At 37.3% G+C, this 24,497-nt stretch overlaps 1 protein-coding gene across 1 annotated transcript in view; it reads right to left on the reverse strand.

Moving 5' to 3' along the window:
• LOC131031167 (ATP-dependent RNA helicase DBP2) overlaps window positions 1–24,497 on the reverse strand; it is a 71,122-nt gene that overhangs the window by 26,053 nt on the left and 20,572 nt on the right. Inside the window, exons 2-7 of the mRNA XM_057962211.2 lie at window positions 10,339–10,425; window positions 10,067–10,231; window positions 9,787–9,882; window positions 5,290–5,364; window positions 4,780–4,941; window positions 4,231–4,311 (exon numbers count right to left, since the gene is read on the reverse strand). Coding sequence (XP_057818194.2) covers window positions 4,231–4,311; window positions 4,780–4,941; window positions 5,290–5,364; window positions 9,787–9,882; window positions 10,067–10,231; window positions 10,339–10,425 — 666 coding nt within the window. The remainder of the gene's footprint in view (window positions 1–4,230; window positions 4,312–4,779; window positions 4,942–5,289; window positions 5,365–9,786; window positions 9,883–10,066; window positions 10,232–10,338; window positions 10,426–24,497) is intronic.

Consider the following 24,497-nt stretch of genomic DNA (forward strand, 5'->3'; position numbering starts at 1 on the left):
GAGACATGATCGTTCTGCTGAACAGAATAATGAGAAATCCTCAAGGTGCTCCATTCGAGCCTTGGATGTATTATTTCATTAATGAAATAATGAATGGAGTAAAGGTGATCGACTGGGCCCGGATGATTAGCGACAACCTAGACAGCCAGCTGAGGAACCTAGAAGCAAATAGGACCTTCTTCATGAGTTCGTACCTATTTTATTCCTTGGCCAAAACTTACAGATACAGAGGTCTCACTTGCAGAGGAGAAGTAGGGAACAAAGAGAACCAGTTTCCAGTTTATGATTGCTATCCCCAACTCCACATGGAGGAAAAATTTCACTTTATAAGAGTGAATGATACCTTCCTCATGCACATCACGCGGACATTACAGGTTGGATTGCACCAAAGACTCTCTCAAGAGTCTATGGATTTCATCATTCGATTCGGGTATTGGTATATACAATACCCAAAATTCACTTACCTAAGAATTCAGGGATTCTCTGAGTCTCCCTACAAGCTTCCAGCTTACCCTACCAACTGAGTGGTGTTCCTCGAGGTTGTGAGGCAATTGGAGGGGTATATGGCAATTCAAAGGGATAAACAAAAGAAGGCGGGAACTTCCTCTCTTACAATTGGTAATGGACTGGAAACATGTCCATCGTCACAAGCTGATGCGACTACTGAGAAGGAGCTGGCCTGGTATCCCCTCTATCAGTACAAGGCAAGAAGGAATTTCGATCCATTCCACAAAATAAAGAAGGTTGAAGGAATGACATTTGAACACAGGGCCGATCTAGAAGATTATTGGGCTAACGCAACCGATAGTTTCGAGATCAGGAAGAGATTTTGGTCGAGAATTCCTTTGAGTATGGTAAGAGCAACAGAGATATTCAGAGTTGCTGACCAAGTAGAGGATAGCCTTGAGCTTCAGCAGTCGAGCTTTGAAAAAATGAAGAATGAACCACAAGTTTTGATAGATTGGGCAGAGGGAGAGAAATCCGATCTAGCAGACCTCATGAGGACGGTGGTTGAGTATTCTAGGTGGTGGACATCTAAAAGGACAAGGCAATTAAAGTCCAAAGGTGTGGCCTTGACCTATGAATTGATGGGAATGGATGACTCTTTGTCCTCCAATCCCTGTACCTCTGCAGGTAATGCCCAGAATCCAGAAAGTGTTGGGTCTCGGAAGAGGAAAGAGTTAATTGGAAGCTCCGTAAAGGTCACGGGAAAGAAGATTGTAGGGGAAAGAAGGGAGTCCAACGAAGGCCAGTCCATCCTGAGTGCCACTTCTATCGTACCTGATCAGAATGCAGTTGAGGAGCAAGAGATGGACATATGCATGGTTAATGATGAAGTAAGAGTGCCTTCTCCTTCGATTGAGGAAGTAATGAAGGAAGCTGTCCAAAGTTCAGACAGAGAGAAAATTGAAATGCCTACATCTCCCATAGTCTTCTTGGATGGTATAGCTACTGATCCAAGAAAGACAAATAATGGGTTTGACCAAAATACCGTAGAGCAATCAACTATCCCAGATTGGCCAAGGGAAAGAATAAAGGCTAAGGTCCCCAAGGAGGCTTGTTCTGAAGAAATCACAGCAGCATTTTTGGAGAAGGTAAATGGGCCAGTTATAGCTAAACCATCTAAGCCCGCCAGAAATTTTTCTTTAATTGAGAGAGACAGTGCAGGATTTAGGACAGTCCAGATAGCGGTGCCTAAAGAAGGAAAAACTAGGGACAACGTCACCGCAGATGATTACATGATCACCACCATAGAGCTGGGTAAGCCCACCCAAGACCAAGAGGTCCAGTATTTCGATGACTCTTGTAACGCTCTGAAGGCAAGTCTAGCTCAGAAGGAGGAGAAAAGAAAGAAGGTTGGAGAAGAAAACCAACAACGGAGAAAGTATGTTCTCCATCTTACCAGGCCACTTAACCATGAGATCCCGATTACCCCTCCACAGCCTCTTCAGCAGGAATCGATGAAGGATTGTGAGGATATGAAGGGCACGTTCACACAGGCCAAGGAGTGGATTTCAGATGCTTCAGCACGTGCTGATATACTGGTAGAAAATTTAGTGTCAGCACATGAGTCGACCTCTTCACTGGTCAGCCGTATCCAGGATCTAGCTACCAATTGGGAGGACGTGGAGGAAATTCAAGATGAAATACTTCCACATCTGAAAGTTATCTGAGGCTTGTCCAGAAGTCTAGTGGATGCAAGTGTCATACAGGTTGGAGATAGGTATGACTTCAACACCTGGTATTATGCCTTGGTCACCCAGATTGAAGTTTTGAAGAAATCCGAGACCAAGTGCTTCGAGACAGAGGAAAGTGTCAAGGAGATCTTGAGCAAGGTGTTTCATGTAGCATCTGATGTCTGGAAGAAAGAGAGTATAAGGGAGAAGCATTTGCAGGCAGAGAACCTGAGAGCCAGGATTCGATCAAGCTTCTTCAAGGATTCAGGGATGATTGACAAGGGCGATCTTTCAAAGATTGCAAACTTTCTCTTCATCGATGAAAACTTTCTTGCCCGAGCGGTTGAGTGGGAAAGCACCCTCGCCACATGTACCGATGATGTGGACATTATCGACTTCCAGATTAGCAGTTTGCCAAGTGTCACTATGGAGGAGGTCAAGCTTATTGTGTCCAAGTACATCGAATTTGCGAAAGAGGAAAGTGGACGCTCACCTCAGTGAGATTAGCAGCTATGCCACATGTCACTTTCTTATTCATTCAAGCTGATAGTGTCTTGGGAAACCCTAATTAGGGTCTATAGCTTTCAATCTGGGCCCTTGATCACTGTTTGATCTCGGCTGTTCATTTATTTTTTTAAAACTATATAAGGCTACCTCATCTCATTTGGAGAGTGTGAGGTTTTTGATGTATTGTTGCGTAAGGTCATTTCCAAATAATATATTGCATGTGCGCTTTCTCTTAACGCTTTGTAATCCCTATTGTTTGAATGATTTGCATGGTTTCAATTTCCTCAACACTTAGTTAAAGTTAATTTAGATTTGCTTTCATTGTTGTTAATTTGAATGAAGGATTTGATAAGTGTCAATCAATGGTGTATCTCCGCTCATACTTTTGGTGAATGGATGATTTCCATTTTACCGTGCAAAGTTAGTCTGAGCCCAGCCTCTGTGCATCCCAACATCTTAATCATAAGCACAATCCATTGAAGAGTGCACCGTCTTTGTGTAGTTGTCCCTAGTGTCGCGAAGCAAAGTTTGGTTTCTCGAGAGCATCCAATTGATACCGTCTCCAAAGTTCGTAGGATTAGATTAGCCTTCTCAAACCCTATCTCTTTTCCCCTTTTTTTTGAAAGTCTAAATCCCAAAAAAAGAAGAGCCTAAAATTGCTAAATCCGTCTAAGTCCAACAGTTCAAAGATACTTGTTAACGTAAGTCCCCCCTGAGATTTTCAGCATACACTACCCAAGAAGCTATTTCACTAAAGTCGCTTGTTCGCATATATAGACCTTGGAATCAGTAGTGATTTTTCAAGAGAGGATGGAATACCTTCGGGTATCCTATTCTAATGTTTGGTAGATGATAAAACAGACACCAACACCTCCCAACCACAGTTTCTTACTCTCCTATATATTATTACATTCATTGTTAGAAAATGGTTTGCATAACAACACATTCATTTGGAAAGCTGTGAGTTGGAAAATAATATGTATGTGGTGAAGATAAATTATTCAAGTCATTATAAGATGGGCAATTTTATGTGGATATGTGCAGTAATATTCTAAAAATTTAACTATTGAAAAAAAGGAAGATATTCAAAGCCTTATTAAAACAAAAAACAATATTCATATAACAAGGTGTTCTTCAACTTTGCAAAACTTCAAAAACAATAAATGAATAAAATTATACGAACTTATTCCTGGAAACACAACCTAATCATACTTTTCTGAAAGAAACTGCAAGTTGTCTATTAGCATAGACTCTAGAGGTCTCACAGACTTGACCTGAAATTATCTGGCGTATATTCTGTCATCTTTCTATTTATAACAGGTATCTAAAATCTTGGACGCATTACAACATATAGCAAGACCTAACTATGCCACAAAAAAAATGAATTTAACCTTTCCCTTAAAATCGTCTATGTCATCCCTTCATCAAAGACAATTCTTGCAAGCCAAAAAATTCTGCCCTAGTTGAAAATTGGATAAATCATAAAATGTAAGAAGAATGAGTTTAATTGTGTAACACGAACAGATAATAATAAATATATAAATACCTGAGCAAGTCCTTCAATCTCTTCAGGCATTGTGGCACTAAATAATAGAGTCTGATGACATTTAGGAAGGTTCCGCATGACCTACAGCAGTAAGTAATACTTCGATAATTAAAAAGAAAATCAAAAATATTGTTTAACTGAAAGTCAACTCCTACCTGTAAGACAAGGAGACACAAGCTCATCAGCAATTAGAAATTAACAGCCTATGTGTTAAGAGCAGTAGCCAAGTATAGAAGTTGACTCTTAGTTTATGGCCTACGATAGCTTATATTGTTCAAAGGATGGATGGTTAAAAAAACACTAAAACTAATCCTAAATATTGAAATGAACTGATGATGACCACAGTATTGCATTCTTCAAAACTGGATTGCCATATGGCATAGATGACACTGCAAAGGAGATTGGTTTTCAAGCAGAAAACTAGACTACAAAATATCAGAGCAGTTTAGTTCATAGAATTATTTATATTTGCAAAATGAAATGAATTATTTATATTTACAATAGCAACATGAGACCAGGCCCAATACATAATTTTGAACAGTTACTCACCTCTCTAATTTGGGGCTCAAACCCCATGTCTAACATTCTATCAGCCTCGTCCAGTACAACAAAAGAAATCCTAGAAAGAGAACTGTTGCCCTGTTGCAGATGATCAATAAATCTTCCAGGGGTGGCAACCACAATTTGAACTCCTGCTCTCAGCTCAGACCTCTGACGAAAAGAAGCACACAGAAACATAAAGCAAGGAATGATAACATCAGAGAAAATAAGGAATAGAAAGTTGAAAAACTAGAAAAAAAATCATTTTAGCATTGAAGACATTAAATTTCCACAATCCATTAGACTTGGAAGAGCAGTTTCTGGATTAGATTGTGTGGTAGTTGTAGCATCAAAAACTACTACACAATCTTATCCAGAAACTGCTCTTCCAAATCTTTCTAGCATATTTTTTCCATGCAATTTTCAGCAGATTCATGTGCTATTTTCTTCCAACTGTAATACGATTTCATATGCAAAGGTTATAGAGCAAGACATTTGAAGATAATAAGTTCTTTGAACCTGCTCAGCGATATTTGTTCCCCCAACAACAACAGCAGTCCTGAATGACTCCAATGATCTACTGAAAGCCTTTACCTGAAATGCAGAAAAAATCACAAGTGAAATGAAAAGACAAATATATATTGTAAGCCTTCATATTTAAAGCTTAGTTTAAACTTTAAACCAGGCTACATCAAACATATACATGTGATTTTCCTATACAGTACGAAATCACATGCATTAAGAAATTTTATCCACTCAATAGAACTCTTTATCCAAAATTTCTTCATAAATTTCCAATGGAAGGGTGCAGACATAATGAAACTCAAATTCTTGATCTAGGAAGCATCTTATATGCCTTCCAATTCTGAAATGTTATAGGAATAACACAGAAAATCTATCAGATCAGGTTTAACCCACAAAATTTTGAAGACTGGAAGAACGACAGACCTGCTTAGACAACTCTCAAGCTTTCATGTCCAACAAAAAAGAATTGAAACCAAGACAAAAAAGATTTTGCACACAATTTACATTGCTGGCCTTGAAATTTGACTCTGCAAACCCACATGCAATTTGAATTACATATCTATACCAACCTCCCACATGTTGATATGGAGCTATGTCACTAACTTCCAATAAATATTGGCTTTCTAATTGTAAAATTAACCTTTATTTCAATTCTTGGAGCATCACTAAGTTCCCTTCTGTGTCATCACAGGAATTCTTCCATGGAATCTTTCTTTTCCAATTTTCCTTTTCTTTGTTTTAAAATCATCAAAATCAATTCCCTTAGATAAGTCCTATTATTTTCCTAACTTTTGGATATATACTTTATTCACAAGAAAAAAATATCTGAAACATTCGTGATATCTTCTAGACCTAAAGGCTAAATGCATAGTCCAGCAATCAGCTGCAACATGCCCCAGCTCAAGAATAATCACTTCCAGTTCAAACGAACACTTCTTGAAACATACTTCAATTTCAATACAAAATTTAAAATTTTCCTAGGAAGTTATTTCACTGGAGTAAATGAGCTCAAAGACCTCAATTCCCAAAAGTAAAGCAAAAGATTAAGCAGTCCAATCCATTAAGAGTGAGTTGCAATTCTGTAACTGCAAGATTCAATTCTGGAAACCACAGCTTTAAAAATAATTATAACATCAGAGTAATTCATCCTGCTTGAAATTCTTCAATTCTAAAATTTTAAAAAGCTCTGCAACAGAAGTGCAGACTTAAAGTACTTTTTAACAAGGTTGCCTATATGGGTCTTCATCCTCTAGTGAAGAAAAATTTGGCATTAAAGACTTTAAGCTTCCACATTTGATAGCATCACAAGATAAATTGCATACAGCATGATTGAAAACTCAACGTTTTAAACCACACATTTTGATTCGTCATATACAAAAGCAGATACAGATTCCCTATATAGATACCAGCATTTAATTATATCATCCACTAGTTAATGCCTTAGTACAATATTAAATAATTCGTCAAATGCAAAAGCAGATACAGATTCCCTATATAGATACCAACATTTAATTATATCCTCCACTAGTTAATGCCTTAGTACAATATTAAATAATTATTATGTATAAATTAATTCAAAGAATATTATGGTTTATTAAATAGTTAGATATTCAATTAACCTCTGCATGTTTTGAGCATGTGAATGATGGATCTCCATGAAGCATTGAATGCCAAAATCACATCCCTGTTGAGATTGTCAGGATGTTAACAAATCTCAACAGTAGTTGGAAGCAGTTTTGGGCTAAGCTTTGAACAGCTCTCAAAGAAGTTATACTATTAAGCAAAGTTGGTAGTGCCAGCCTATGTTACAACATTTGGTGATTTAGAACTACGAAATTTGAAATTTACTGAACATTAATACTGAACCCCAAAAATGCTAGAATTTGGTTTAAAAAACTGTCTACAGATAAAACTCTATTCAAACTGCTAAGCTCACTTCTGTACCATCTCTTTCCCATGAGATTTAAGGGTTTCTTCAGTGGAAAGGCCATGAACACTGCTGCTGAAAACAAAGGACTTTTGACAGCACTCAAATCCAGAAACCACAGCTTCACAAATAATTGTAAGATCCACCAGACAAATTCTTCCTCTTTACAGATCCTAAATCATTCCATGAAATCCTTTTATTTCTAAAATTTTAAAAAGCGCTAGAACAGAGGTACAGACTAAAAGTATTTTTAACAAGATTGCCTACACGGGTTTTCATCCTCAAGTAAAGAAGAACAATTTGGCATTAAAGACTTACGATTCTACAATCTATAGAATTAAGAGACAAATTGCATACTACATGATTGAAAAACTTGACATTTTCAACAGCACATGGTGTTTCATCATATACAAAAGCCGATGTGGATTCCTTATATAGACACCAAGATTACAATGAGAAGTACAAAACCAACATCTAATAATATCCTTCAAACATATAGTTATATCCTCCTTATTACAATATTAAATAATTATTATGTGGACATTAATTAAAAGTGTATTATAATTGATTAAATAATTAAATTAGTAATTATTCAAATAATCTTTTGCATGTATGAGCATGTGAATGTTGCATCTCCATGAAGCATTGAGCACCAAAATCGCATCCCTGTTGAGATTGACAGGATGTTAACAAATCTCAACAGCCTCCCCAACTTTGATGTTGAAGCAGTAGCTTGGAAGCAGTTTAGGTCTAAGCCTTCCGGAGCTCTCAAAGAAGGTATAGCATGCAGCAACCATGGTAGTGACAACCTATGACACAAAACTTGGTGATTGAACCACAGTTTGAAATTTGCCAAACATTATTACCTAAACCCAAAAACGCTAAAATTTGCTTGTAAAATGTCTCTACAGATAAAGATGGATTAAACAGCTACACTTACTCTATGCTATTTTTTCCCCAGAGATTTATGAGTTTCTTCAGTAGTGAAGCCATTAACAATGCAGCTGAAAACAGCGGGCTTTAACAGAGGAATCTGGCAACACCACTAATTTAGCAGTAGAGAGAGACAAGCTAAGAAGGGTTTTGTTGAACTTTGATAAAAATGGTAACTACCTGATAAGCCATCAAGAAATGGTGGAATTAATGGAAAAGCTAGGGCTCAAGATCGGTGAAGATTAATTGGTGTATGCCATTACAAAGGTGGATGCTAAATGCAATGGAAACATAGATTCTGTTTTCGATAGTGTTTATGTGTTTTTTAGGCACATGCGAACCCAGAATAAAATACCAATGTATCTTATCCTCTCTTGAGCAAAGTCTCTCAAATGTTGAAGATTCGCACAAGGATCACTTAAGATAAATCCAAGGTTCTTCGATGTTGGGTCACGACGTGTGGATAAGCACAGCTGGTTGTTGTGATTGTTGTTTCTTCAAGGGGCCTTAGATTATACATGAATGCTTGAATTGCTGGAACTTTGATTCTGTCTACTCACGTGAAGAAAAAAGAGCAAAAGAGAATGGTTTAGGAAGACTACGCTACTCCTAGGAATGTAAGAGAAGAGTGAATGATTCAATGGAATCCTACTGGGCAAGGTCTCACCATCAAACCGAACAGTTTGACACAAGCTCAATGCAAACTTCTAAGGTGCAATTTAAAGATGTTCAAATCATTCTCATCAAACATTGATTACCATTCAAGTTAACGCATAAACAATGGATGTATAACAATTGAAGTTAAGCTTATAGAATTTCAGTTGACCACGCAAGGCACACCTACAATCAGCAAGAGGCTAGTGGTATGGAATAAATGGATTCCACACAAATACATTCAACAAGTTCCTCCATTCAATCTAATCAACATTGATGGCATAGCTGCCTCTTTGATTGAAAAAGCACTTATCTATCCTCAGCATTTCCATTGAAAACATACTAAATATAGTTACAAGAGAGCCATGAATGGTGTTAATGGCAAGAGTTCCTTCCATGTCTGAGAGCCTACTTGCAATGTATTATCAACAAGAACTTGCATCATAATTATTCATACTTATGGTTTGTCTTTTCACCTAACAGCCTAAATTAAGACTACTAGGTACTTGATTATACCTGAGCAAATGTATCATTGTAGGTGACTCGACTACAGTAATATTTCTTAGTAAGATGGTAATCTATGCATTTCCATACCCAGACAGACTCACAGATGCCATGACATAACTACAATTGTGTACTTGATTTGTGCGTACAAATTCAGAATGGACAGGTTTCCCTAATTATATAGATTTTACAAATATATCCCTTCCACAAATGAAGAATTCACTAACAGTTCTTTTAGCTCTTGCTGCATAAGCCATTGACAACAACAAATCAAATACCTCCATCAAACACACTGGAAATTCACTGGCATTAATAAACATGTTTTCCTTTTTCATAGGGAGTACTTGATTTTGGTTTATAAAATTAAAGACCAAGGTAAGAACATCGAGAAGAAATTGAAGAGTCTTAACCAAGCTTTTTTTATTTTCAACTATTTTAATGATGACTGGCAAATTTTCCTAGCTTTGCAATACCTCTTTCTCAATTTGTTGGGCAAGCTCTCTTGTAGGTGCCAGAACTAAAGCTAGTGGTCCGTCCCCATGCCGAATAGGTTGTTGTGCCAGGCAGTGCTGAACAAGGATTCAAATATTAGCACCATCCATGTTGAAACAGATGCATTAGATACATACACAAACAGCATTCCCTTGTATGTAATAACAGTTTCTTCTTTAAGGCACTGAAAAAAGGTAAAATGAAAAACATCAAAAAACCCATTTAAGTAGATTGACCATGATAAAAGATGAAGCTTTCAACCTGAATCATGGGAATAGCAAAAGCTGCCGTTTTCCCACTCCCTGTCTCTGCACATCCAAGTAGATCTCTTCCACTGAGACCAACTGGCATGGCTTGAGCCTGAATAGGAGTTGGCCTAGTGTACTCATGAAAAACAATATCTTTCATGATGCTTGGATGTAAACACTGGAACAAAGTGAAGCATTATCACAATAAAGAACAAAATGCTATCAAACACAAGCTGGTCATAAAAACATTGAACGCAAAATTTTCAAATAGCATGTCACACACACCATATCTTCAAATGACTCTACAGGTGCAGGGGCAGGAGGTGTGCCTGAAGCCACATCAACATTTAATCGCGCTCTGACCTCTTCAATCTGGTGTCAATGTCAATAATAACACAATTCAATGCTCTTAAACAAAACGTCAAGAGATGAAATCCAACACAAGCTTAAGTTAAAAATTATAAGTGCCCCAGTGCTCCAAGAAACTTTTAATCTTTCTGTCAAAAACATTGACTACGTACAACTAATCTTCCCTGGCAAACAATTATATTTCCTTCTGTCAAAGGCAATTAAATGTTGTGCAACATGTTATTACTGCAGGAATCCCCAATCATCTATGCCTTCTTACAATAAAAATAAAGGTATCAATATGTTATCTAAAACTCTTCGATTAAATACCAAATTACAATTAAAAGGGCTACAAGAATCCATTAACTACAAAGAATAACTCCATACAAGTGTATAAGGGAGTGATATAAAGTTGCATGGTATGAAAATGAAAGTGCATATAACCTTACATTTTGGTGTTGGTGGTGAAATTTATATCCCCAGTTATTGAAGTACTTTAGCAACAATCTTGCAAGAGATTGTATTTTAACAACCGAAAACAAATTTAGAGAGATTTCGAAACAAACTAACCAGAGTAAAAGCATACTAAAAGCGAAATTAAGAGGCATCCAGAAATATGTTTACAATTAATTCCTCCATTCAAATTCCCTCTTAGAAGAACAAACATACCATCTATGAAAGAGTTCTATAACATCAGACATCAGTGCAAGAAACTCCAGCATGATAATATTCACTGATCTTCCCTGGTATTTGATTTTAACTTTTCTCCTTGTAGCCTCATGTGTTAATAACATTCCATTCAAGATACGTTATTCCCTTCACTTATGCTATACTCGTAAGGTGGCATCAATAAAACTCCACTTTGCAAATAACATCATCTAGGACTAAATTTATAGTAGTATGTAGCTTATGCCAAAGGGTATTAATTGCACTAAGAAATTTGAATAAATATGTCCCAATTGGCAGGAAATGACTCTGCTTTTGTAACTTCCAAATAACCGTTGATGTCTTCCTATTGACCTTATATACAAGTACAACAATGATGCAATACACATCACCCTCAGCAATGTTTAAGCAGTTCAGATTTCACATTTGTTAGGCAAGCTCCTACACAATTCAACCAATTTTCAAGCCAATTTCTGGATGACCTCAAAGATGGTTTTTTAGGGTTTTTGATGGAGATTGGGGAGGTGAACACTGTTGATGGTGTTTTTATGCACTATGCAACACAGAATAAAATACTAAGTATTCTATCCTCTCTTGAACAAGGACTCCCCAAATGCTAAGTTGCGTGATCAAATGGGACGACTCCAAGGTTCTCGATGTCAGGTCTTGACGTGCTCTTGGATAGACTTAGTTGTATATGATGTGATATTGCTGGAATCACAAGGTGGACTTACATTGAATCTTGAATGCTTGAAATGCTGGAACGTGGGAATTTCACTTAATTTGAAAAAAAAAAGAAAAAAGGATGAGGGTTTAGTAAGGCTAATCTAACTCCTAAGAATGTAAGAGCAATGGACAATATTTAATGAAACTCAACTAAGCTTTGCTTTGACATGCGACGAACATCTCCACAAGGCTAGTGCAATCTTCTAAGGATAGCTTTATGATTTTCACATCACCACTACAAGCATAGACACCATCAAGTTGATGCATATCAATGAAGGAACAATAATTGAAGTTAAGCTTGGCTAAGACAAATTCAGTTGACTACGCAAGACGCTTTACCATTGGCAAGGTGTTAGTAGTATGGATGTACGAATTTCACCATTGATTATGCACAAAGTTCTTCTGTTCATCTAAACAACATGAAAATTAAACAAGAAGTAGAGAGCATGCAAATTGCTGAATCAGCACATGAGTTTCACCATATCTTCAATGAAGTTTACATGCTTCTTACAACAAAGTCTTGGCAACAATCTTTGCCTTCTCTTCCTACTCTACTCTAACTATTTGTTGCTTCTCTACTAACTATCAACTATAAACTACTATCTATTAACCTTTACAAATGAAGAAGTGGAGCCTCATATAGTGCTCTTATTACAATTGAGTGGCTCAAATTGATTCACAATCAATGGCCAAGATTACAAGATGAAAACCCTAATTAGAGTTTGTTACACCCATTGCAAAGCATTTAATGCTTGACCAATGACATAATTACATAATGTAGGACACATGTCCTTCCTTGAATTTTCGACCGATAGATGAAGACAGTAGGTACATCGAGGTTTGTACCCACAAGTGGTAATTATCTCTTTGTTGGATAAGTCAGGTTCATTGAATTTGGACTCCTTCACCTGAAATAATGTGATTGGCCTAAGTGATGACAATGCGCCACCTTAGCTAGCTTGATCTTACTCCTTGTGTGATCTTGTGAAATCCTTTCCTTCAAGCAGCTTCCTTGTATCCTTCTACCTGTTGTTAAATCCTTCTCTGTATGTTCTGTCACATATTGCAATTGAAGTGTGCTAGTGTATCATCATGCTGATCATGTTCTTTTGCATTCGCTGCCATCCTAATGTTGACCTTGAGGTCTTTCTTGTTACTTTGCAGTTGTGATGATGATCCCATCAGCTGCCTTATATGAGCCTGAGACTTGAAGTGTTGCAATGTCTTCCTTGGGCCCTTGTCTTTGCTTATGTGGTGAAATCTTCGGGTTGTATGTGAGCTGATGTTCCTTCAACACCTTGAAGCTGATGTTACTTTTCATGTTCATTCCACTTGCATCAAACCTGGAAACAAACATAACTTGAATCAAATCATTGTAAAAACTACTTAACCAAGCTTTTCCACTACCTTCTCGAAATCTGGAAATGAATTTCTGATCATGGAAGCATATGATTTTGAGTCTGATTTTGTCCTTTTGACTTAATTTTTCATCAACTTTAGTCTGATTTTGTGTCTCAGGCCTGATTTATGTCAGATTTCTCACTTTTATGTGCTTGATTTGGTAGGTTTCAGGTCTGAGAGAACCCTGATTTGCATTGGTTTCAGGTAGCAAAGGAATTTTGTGGATCTCATAGGGCAAAGGAAGTGACTTCTTCCTTCCTTTCTCCTTTGCATCCTTTCATCATTTGAGTGGGGGCATTGACACTGATCGGGCTTTTCACTAAGCAAAGGAAATGTGGGCTCTTAGATAGTTATTGACAATGCCTTGGTTGAGCAAAGGAAGTACTTAATTCGCTGATCTAGGCAATCAAAGGAAATGCTTAGTTCGTGGATTTGACCTTCCATTGGAACTGATCGATTTCTTTCCTATGTTGCTGTCACTTAAGCTTGCAATCATCTTCTTAGCAATGCACTTAATATGATCCTGATCTCATTTCAAACAATACAATGCAAAAACCTTAATTTGCTGCTTGGAGGTGTCAATGGCAATCACTCAAACCTTAAGTTGCACTTTTAGCATAGCAAAGGAAGTGATCAATCTCTTAAGTCGCACTTTCAGGGGGTCAATGGAAATCGGTCAATCCTTAAGTCGCACTTTTGGGGGGTCAAAGGAAATCGCTCAAACCTTAAGTCGCACTTTTGGAGGGTCAAAGGAAATCACTCAATCCTTAAGTCGCACTTTTGGGGGGTCAAAGGAAATCGCTCAATCCTTAAGTCGCACTTTTGGGGGGTCAAAGGAAGTGATTTCAAAATGTGAACTTTGATAACTTAATCATTTCCTTGAGCCATTTCATGATGATTCGGACTTCCAGCCCCTTCTTCCTTAGAATATTGACTCTCCAAAACAAATCTGCCTTAGCCAAATTTGCATTTCAACTCTGATTTTGCAAGCAAAAGATGATGATTATCGTGAATAATTCACTTCCTAAGCCTTGAAAACTGACCGACCTCACCTCATCTAAAGAGAGAGCCATGACTTGATTACCTCTTAGCCACTTAAGATACTACACCTCTTCCAAGCAAAGGCTAATAGCAAAAGATTAAAACTACCAACGACTAAGCTAAGACAACTAACCTAGACAGCGAAAAATGTGGAATGGACATGGGACGATGTGTGAAATGGACACAACAAAGACCAAGAAGGATTGTGAACACAATTTTGAAGGGGGGATCCAACTTTTGAACCAGAATAATTTTGTAGGGTGCTCAAGGTCTTGATTTCTATTGGCATGGAAAAGGCAAGGCCAAGACAGCAATGCAACTCCTACTGCAAACTACCACGAGGTGGTTGTGGAGCTCCTAATTGAAGAGACATCTACCATATTAGTAGAAGCACGTAAGGGACATGCCCCACCTGCTAGATATTTGTAGCATGTTATTTTGAGTTTGAAGTTCAAGGATGAAAACCCTTGGTGTTGGAGATCCAAAGAACCAAAAACCCTCTTTGTAGGGGAAAAAACCCCTCATTTTATTAGAATTGATTCTACACAAGAACTGCAATTGAGCTTATTGATTGCAATTGTTTGATTCATATTTTCAAGCAAATTATTCCACAACATCAAATCAGCATATTTGGCTGAGTTTCCAAGTTTACATATTACTACTACAAAGTCACTATGGAGCCACGACAATACACGTGCTGATTATTCACTTATTGGCTGTTATTTGATGTTCCCAGTTCTTAGTAAATATTTATTGACACCATTTTGAATTTTCAGTCATCATTATTGAAGAATTTAGAGGTTATCTACAGCTGTTCATCATAGACCTGCATTTGGAGGTTATCTACAGCTGTTCATCATAGACCTGCATTTGGAGGCTTACCCTTGCATTTTACTTTATTAATAATACAGTTAAGCAGTGAACTTCTAAGCACCACCCTTATCTACACCATCTGCCACAAAATACAAGTCAAAGGAACTAGTTGAAGCCTCGTGTTACCAGATCTGCAATCTAGATCAGTCTGACTATAGATCAGACTCAGGACGCGAGGTTGGGGAGGTGGGTTCATCTGGGACAAAATTGGGCAGACCCAACTGAACCCAAGGAAAACCTGTGGATTCCTGCACTTTTCTCTTCTCTTTTTTCTTTTTCTTGTTTTAATTTTTTCCTCCTTTGACTAAAATGGATTTCTAACCCTAAAAGTCTCTTCTAAAGCATTTCAAGCACCAAAACCAGCTCATTTGACCTATGGATCACCTCAAGATGCGGAGTTGGGGAGGTGGGTTTGTCTGGGACGATCTTGAGCGGACCCAACTGAATCCAAAACAAACCTGTGGATTCTCCTGCATCTCTCTTTGTTTTTCTTTTTCTTTTTTTAATCTTTTTCCTCCTTTGACTTTGGCCTAGGCATCCTAGAATGGATTTCTAACCCTAAAAGTCTCTTCTAAATCATTTCAAACACCAAAACCAGCTCATTTTAGTCCATTTTAATTGAAAAGAACAAACACCATTCCAAAAGGCTGAACTTTCGTTTTTGCTTGTCATTCACCTAAGGGAGCTGAAGATTGGCCTTTGAAGGTTCCCCAACAGTTGAATTGCCATTCCTATGCATTTGCTAGTATCCATTGGCTGCCAAGACGATCATAGAAGAATAAGTTTGCAAAGAGATGAGTTTTCTTTCCTCCATTTTTGTTTTACATACATTAAACAAACTCTTTGCTAAATTTATCTTTCATTTTTCTACAAATGTATCACTATGCTTAAAATTTTAAAAACATTACGTTTTATTTATCGATTTTTTATTTTTAAAATTTTATTTGTTTCAATTGTGTTGTTTATAAGATTTCTTGCCATAGGAATTACAAAAGCAGCCAGTTCTAGCTCCACAAGCTGACCTAAATTTAAAACAAATCCAAGTTCTCTATAAAAGGTATGTTAATACAAGACAATCAATTCCAAGTAGTGAGGGTTATATTTAAATTTGCGAGTGTGATATTAATTATTCTAGTTCATATAGTCAGGTGAAGGCCCATTTGTGTGAAATTCTTCAACAAGGCATCATAGCTTGCCCTAGAAAGAATGGTGTACATGTGCCATCGAAACAAGTGAATTATGCAGCAAGAGCAAGTAAATGAATTAGCAAGACATAGAACAAATTATCCTTTAAGAAAAAGAAGATCAAAGGAATGCCCCCAATGCCCCCATCTAATCCCAATGTTGCGGTAGACAACGACCCATTTTTTATCACTCTTGAGAGTGAAAAACCCACTACAAATAAGAAACCAATGGGGCCTTTGGAAATGGCATTTCAGAATGAGACTTGAAACAATGTTAATCAACACATAGCAAGAAGTATTTAGGCAAATGGATTGGCTTTCAATGTTGTCCATGTTGGTTCCCAAAAATGAAAAACGGGTTTACACTGCTACAGGGCTGAGACCAGGCTGATTCCTCCAAATATCTGAAGAAAGCCACCTCCAACTATCAATAGCTGTCAGGTTTGGACCAACAATAACAAGGACACAAAGTCCTTCTGCACTTTAGGCTCTGCAAAACTAGGGAGGATGATCCCTTCAGTAAATTTCCTGCTCTTTGCAACAATGCTCAGGAGTTTGCTGAAAACAAAGCAGATTATCTCATGAAGAGACTCAACAGAAAGGGAGAATGCTCAAAGATGGCGAATCCTTTAATGATCCTCAACCTTATACTGGAGTATGAGATGGGGCGGGACAACTTTTAGAAAAATACATGAAACTTAACAAATGATATTCTGATATTTGTAGAGATTCATCAGTTAAAAGCAAAACAAGACTGATAAACAAAACCTGTTACAAGCACTGATTAGTGCCTTACTCCATTGGGCACCTAAAAGATGTGAAACATAAACCTCAAAGTGCAACAGAACTTGATCTGATAGGATAAGATCTGAGATGATACTGCCTTACAATATATCCCATTTGTAATCCTAACCCGAAACTACTTATCTAAAATCCTTGCATAAGTCCTATCATTCTGCAACTCCATTTAAGCAATTTAATTGACCCCTTGGGCCCAAGCATAAACAGAAAGCTACATACATCATAACAATGCACTAAATGAAATAAACCCTTGATTCGTTTCACTTAAAAACTGACAAAATCATGCAATGGAGAGAAAAAGGTCGGAATTCTATTTTTCTATAAGTAAAATGCTCTCTCTATTACAAGATAAAATTTATGCATAACTCCTTCAAGAACCTGTACAAAATTTGACACTAAAACACTTCTTTATTTGCTCTGTAAAAGATTTTACAGCTTGTTTGCTTCACTTTGACTCACTACTGGAAACAAACTAGGAAAACCCAAGGAACAGGAAAACTGAACCTACGAGATATTTCCAACAAAATCTGAACCCTTCTTCTGGCCATGATTTCCCTTTTTATAGAATTAAAGGGAGCGACAAGCTTCCAGCCAGAAGACACATGTCAATAGCAGATTCATTCTTAACAATTTGCCCTAAAAGGCCGTATGTAATTCTGTTACATAAAATGTTTACATGTCCATGCGCTGGCACCTGTGAATTATCGTTCTTAACTGAAAATTGGTAGGGGCAAAAACCGTTTGAGCCATGCCATTATCGCCCTGACACCTTCGGATGGAGTGTGAGATGTTGCGCTTTTGTCCTATTGAGCGTTTCCTTTCTAGGAAAGGAAAGGAAAAGAGGTCCTGGCAAGAAGAAAACTCACCTCTAAACTAGAGGAGGAGCTTCAACCTTCATGCCCAGGATCAGAGGCAGTGGGAGGGGGAGTTAGAGGGTAAACATAATATGTTGGGGAGGGGTTGCAGCTTCCATGCAGCTACATGGATGGATTGCTGCCACTCCCTACCCAGACATGTTTCTTTTTCATTCCTCTGCAAGATCTCTCTCAGAACCCCCTGCCATCCAATGACAAAGTAGACACAGAGGTTGTGCCATGTGTGGCCTTTCTTCATAAGAAAAGGCTTTCACGCCCCCTCTGGCAATCCTCCCCACTTTCACATCCCCTATGGCAATAGACATACTCACACATGAGAGAAACAATCCATCCAATATCACAGAGTATATTGCAACTCCATCTACAAGCTTGCTCAAACATCATTCCCTTTGCAGAAGGAAAAGCTGCATTCAGAAAATGAAAAGGCTTCATACTCTCCTACCAATTTGATCACCAACTTGCTGTATTTATAGTTGAACAATACCTCACCAAGTAGTGCCTGTTCGTGAAACATCATCACTCTGGTGTTCTTAATTTACTCTGCCAGCTATTGACACTAGAATTCATGCATATCACATCTACTGTATTCTTCTGTCAAGGTTCATCTAATGCGAGTGATTTTATCCTAATTTTATTCTTCCATGGGTGTACATTCTCCTGCTTCAAGATTCCTGTCATCAGGGAAATCTTTGGATTCATCAAAGAACTTGTGATCCATCACACTTGAACCAAAAGCTTATCCAAATCCTTTCACATCTCTGAGCTATCATCTTTGACTGTCTAATCAATCATGAGTCGACAAGTCTGTATCCAATTTATTCTACCTTTTTTCCCGCGGGCTACAACCGGTGCCTCCAAAATCCCTCCTAATTTCTCATTTGAAACTCAACCACAGATCTCACCCAGCTTGGCAAGTCTAACGGCCGTTGTTTGCCGACTCAGCACTTGACTTTCTATCTATATCGACAAACCCACCAAATCGACTAAATAGTGGCGTATCATCCTTCGATCAAACTTCGTCAGTGGTCCCACTGTAGGTCTTCCTGATCACCCTGGGACACGTGACATCATCTCGCGATGCCACGGTCCGTAACCTCCCTGCAACTTCCATCGAGGGATCACGGGGGCTGTCAGATTTGTTCAAACTTTACCGCTTTGCACAATGCTCGTTAACTCCTCCAAAATTAAAAATCGAGCACCTTTTACCTTAGGATAAAACATCTTCGTTCATTTTGAACACATGCAAATTGATAGGACTGTTAGTAGACCGACCTTAACCACCTGAGATCCGGTAACACAATGCTTCGACCAGTTATACTACCAAATCTGCCAGTTTTCGTTGATAACATGTGGCACAATCCCGCGGTGCCGCAATCTTTAAAACCCCCGCATCTTTGATCACGGGGAAGCGTGAACCGTTGGATCCATCCTGTTAGCACACGGTCGAAATACTTAGGACTTTCGGGCTTAGGGAAATCATGGGCGTGAATATCTAAAAGGAAACCGGTCATAATGAAAATTTTCGCAATCTTTAAAGAAAAAACATTTTATCTAAACCGGTTGACCATCACTTAACACTTAGGAAATGAAATGGCCCCACACATGGTAAACAACCCTTGGCTTTAAGTGGGAAAAAGTAACAGCGGAATATATCATTACTAGGGTTTTCTTCACAAAACGTAAGAAACTTTGATAAAACTTTAACCCTAAACCTTGGATCATTTTTAGAGGATAAAAATAGAACCCGAAAATCAATATTTGAGCTCGAAAATTGAAAATTTCATGCAATCAACTTTCAAAGCTATCAGTCCACTCACCATATTAGCAGAAATTGGTGAAACAAATTAATGGAGCTCCAAAAGAATACAAAGGCCCAAGTTAAGAGAAGGTGTGTGCCACCTTATTGGACAAAGAGATCAATCTTGTAGAAGATTGATTGAAGCCCATAAGGAATTCATGGACCATGATAGGGTTGCTATTTTTTCCAATGGGAGGAAAGATGCTAAAAATCAGTCCTTGATCAATGTCATAGCAATGTCCCCTAAAAAGGCAATGTTTTATAGAGCCATTGATTGTGGGGCAAGTGCAGGGTGCCCAATTTATTACTAATATCCTCATCACGGCCACTAAGGAAGTGCGACCCCATAACATTGTTCAAATCATAACAAACAATGCAAAGAATTGTTGAGTTGTTAGCAATGTTCCACGAAGTTTCCTGAAGGGGGGATGGGGGGACGAGGTGACAAGTTTTGAGGGACAAGGGACCAAGGGCATAAATTTGGGGGCAGTGAATGCAAAATCTGCAACATAACATCTCTGTGAGTGCCCCATGAAAGGCCAACTAATTTTCACAAAGTTAAAGGTTACAATCAATATGTAATGGCATGTGCCATATAGCAAGCAACCCGGCGACATCCCTAGTAGAGGTGGCAGTAGTGGTATTGTTGTGGGGTAACGTTTCCCCAAGTCTCCAAAACATACCACTACAAGGAACATAGGTTTTTTTGGGGGGGACGCGTCCCCATGGAACACTAGTTGTTAGGTTGTTAGTTGAGGAATAATATTCACACATCTTTTGGACACCTTTTGTGGTCCACTCTCTCAATTTTATGTTAGAAAAGATAGGGAACAATATTGATTAAATCAAAGACCTATCTGTAGAGGCTGAGGAGATCCAAATGTTCGTCACCAACCACCACATGTTACAAGGCATATTTTGATCATTTCAAAATTGGAGCTATTTAAAGTGTTAGTATTAAATTTTATATTTTGGTTTCACTTGAATTTATTTTTGAGCTTAGTTACTTAAGTCATAATTTAATTGTGTATTCTAATTCTTCTTTTAAATTTATTTTTTAATTTTAATTATTTTGTTTTTGTTTTTGAATAGGTTGTTGAGACCCATTCCACCTCTAACAAAATCATCTTGAGGCAACTTATGAAGGTTGAGAAACACTTTCTAGCATGGTCATTAGCCAAACATGGTATGATGAAGCCAAAGTAACATTGAGACAACAACAAATATTAAGTAGATGATTTTAGATGACTCTTGGTGGGATCATCTAGAGTATCTCCTTAGTTTCATCGAGCCCATTTTGAGTATGATTCATTGTACTAACATGGACAAGCCTTGCTTGCGAGACATATATGATGTCATCAACTCAATAATTGAGAAGATGAAGACCATAAATGAGTTAGAGCAAGACCTTGAAGAAACTTTCTTCAAACAAGTGCACACAATTATTGAAGAAAGATGGAACACAATAACCACCCCACTACATCTTCTTGCCTCTACATTGAGTCCAAAATACTATAGTGTTGAGATTCTTTCTATGCCAATGAAGATTTCTCTATTTTGAGATTATCAAATTGCTAAAGCGTACAAAGCAGCACTTAGTAGGCTCTTCTTTGATCCTAATTTGCAAGAGATCATCATGAGCGAGTTCATTGATTTTGTACACTCCAATTATTGAAGTATTGAGGCTCTTCCTAATAAGTTCAAGAAGGATGCTCAAGGTTAGTGGTACTTCCATGTTGTTAGTGAACAGATTTCTCCTTTGAAATAACGGTGAGAATGACCCTTTATGCCCAGAATGAAAGACAAATAAGTAACTAACAGTTGGAGAAATTGCTTATTGTGTTACCAATCCTCCTCTGAATTTTAGAGGTACAACTCGCTCTTATGAATAAATTGGGTTTTCAAGGGTATGCTTTTAACCAAAAAGCAGGAAAGGCAAACTAATATCCACACATAGCCATGACACATATTGATATGCGATTATGGAATTGGAAATAAAGAGAAACGAAGACAAATAGCACAAAGATCATTCACTCAACCCCCCATTACAGACAAACAAGACGAAGATTTAACATTTTCCCTTCCAGATATATGAATGACCAAAACTCAAAGATTTTGCAACAAACATATGCATCACCAAATTGGACAAGAAAGGCATCAAATAACAACTGCGAAAACTCAAGGGCAAATCTGCAATCAAAGGAAATACACATAAACACAAAGATTTAACATATATTTCTTCCTTTCTTTTGATGCGAAACAAATGGCTCAAAGACCATTTTGCCCCTGTACAATAATCATGTTTGAAACAGAAAACACTATCTCTTTCACCTTTACAAAGCTAAAATAAACAATAATATTCCTTCTTATGATCGATTCTCACTCATATGTCAAAGCATAAGGAGGATCAGAATTAGGACGTATTTCCCTCCAGAGCCCTTTCAGTTTCTGTAACAGATTCTTGAAAGGATTACAAAGGTCTAATATAAGGTCTTTATCTTCCCGTGAACAATAATATTTAATTCATTATCAATGTAAACAATAATTAAAATGAAATATATTGCCATAAATTTCGTCCATAAGTTCATTCCCATGGAAGTGGTGAAAGTCTTGATAAATCGTTGCCATTGCTGCCCTTAGATGTACACTACCATCGAATGTAACTAGAGTACATGTACTTAAATGTATGGATCAGATTTAAATACAAGCACCTGGCACTTGTCTTCGAGGCAACAAAAAGCAAGGTAATAGAAAACACTAAAGTGTGGAGGAAAAAGGAGAAGCAAAGTACAGAAACATCCTTGATTGTGCAAACAGCCTTTCTTGCACAGAATGAAAAGGACATCTGGTATTGTTGATAGTGGCTGCTCCAAACATATGACTTGAGATAAGAATAAATTTCTAACTCTTAAAAAGATGAATGGAGGTAAGGTTAGATTTGGTGGTAATTCTTTTGCAAGAGTTGCAGGTAAAGGCACACATGTATTGAATGATGGTGAAACCAAAGTTGAAAATGTTTTGTATGTTAAAGTTGAAACATAATCTATTTAGTGTTAGCCAGCTTTGTGATCAAGGACATAACTTGACTTTCAATTCAGATTGTTGTGTTATTAGTAAAAATGGAAAGCATGTTGTTGATGCAAGCAGAACTGCAAACAATTTGTATATACTCGATGATACTAATGGTGAGAAGTGTTGTTTGAGTCAACTAGATGAAGCTCGGTTGTGGCACTGAAGATTTGGGCACATGAACTTTGACAATATAATTCAAATCAGAAAAAAGGAAGCTGTTAGAGACATGCCACAGCTTGCAAGGCCTTAAGATATTGTGTGCAGAGATTGTCAGATGGGTAAACAAATTAGAGCAAGTTTCAAGTCCAAGGAATTATCAAGTACTGGACCTCTACAGCTCCTACACACAGATTTGTGTGGTCCTACAAGGACTGCAAGTTTGCAAGGTGAGAAATACTTCATGCTTTTGATTGATGACTATTAACGCATGACTTGGGTGACTTTTTTAAAAGAAAACTCAGAAGCATTAGAGAAGCTTAAAGATTTCAAAGCTCTAGTTGAAAATGCAATAGACCTGAAAATAAAATATTTACATTCTGACAATGGAGGTGAATTTACTTCTAACGAGTTTATCAATTTTTGTGAGAAAAATGGTATTAAAAGGCAGTATTCAGTGTTAACGCATGATAGCTTCGGTAAGATAAATGATTGAATGAGAGATAAAATGAAGTCTCATTCAATCATTTATCATATCGAAAACTATGATAAAACCTTCAAGCAATTAATTCCTCTTTAATAGCCATTCTACATTTGCATATAAACAACCTATTGACAATCATACTATGTATTTTGATTATGTTCAGAGATCTATTAAATCTTGTATTTAGATATATATCGATTAACATAAATAATGTTAAATAAATGATTAATGAAAACACCGATTAATATATATCGGGTTGCATATAATATATCGGGCTGCATATATTATCGGGTTGCATATAATATATCGGGTGGCAATATAACGAAGATCACCGATAGTTATCGGTGTGTTAGTCTACACCGATATTTATCGGTTGTTAAGGCTAACACACCGATAGCTATCGGCTGTTAGCATTAAGCCAACACCGATAGACATCGGTTGTAATACTACTCCCACCAATTGGCATTAACGTTGAACATGAATTTATTTAGTATAAACAAAGAGGCACGATCAAGTAATACTACTCCCACCAATTGGCATTCGTGAGATAGGACATAGAAAATATAAAATGCTCCTCTCACCTGCCACAAACAAGAAGATAGTCAGATATATACATTAAGGAAATAATAAAATTAGTTAATAGAATATAACTTGCATATTGAATGTAAATTGAACATCATTTACATTCAGTAGCTAGGACACCTCAACAAAATGGTGTTGTTGAGAGAAAAAAAATATCAGTCCAAGAAATGGCTCGAAGTATGATGAATGAGTCAAAGGTAAGTGACACTTTTTGGAGATAAGTAGTTCATATTGTTGTCTACATTCAAAACAGAGGGATGATGAGAGCAAAGCACAATAAAACACCATATGAGTTGTGGAAAGGTAAGTCTGCTACTATAAAATACTTTAGAGTTTTGGTAGTCCCTGTTATATCAAAAGAGAAGAAGACAACCTAGGCAAGTTTGATTCTAGAGCTGACGAAGATATATTTTTGGGCTATTCTTCTAAAATTAAGG

Source organism: Cryptomeria japonica, chromosome 7, assembly GCF_030272615.1.
Source record: "Cryptomeria japonica chromosome 7, Sugi_1.0, whole genome shotgun sequence".
NCBI lineage: Eukaryota > Viridiplantae > Streptophyta > Pinopsida > Cupressales > Cupressaceae > Cryptomeria > Cryptomeria japonica.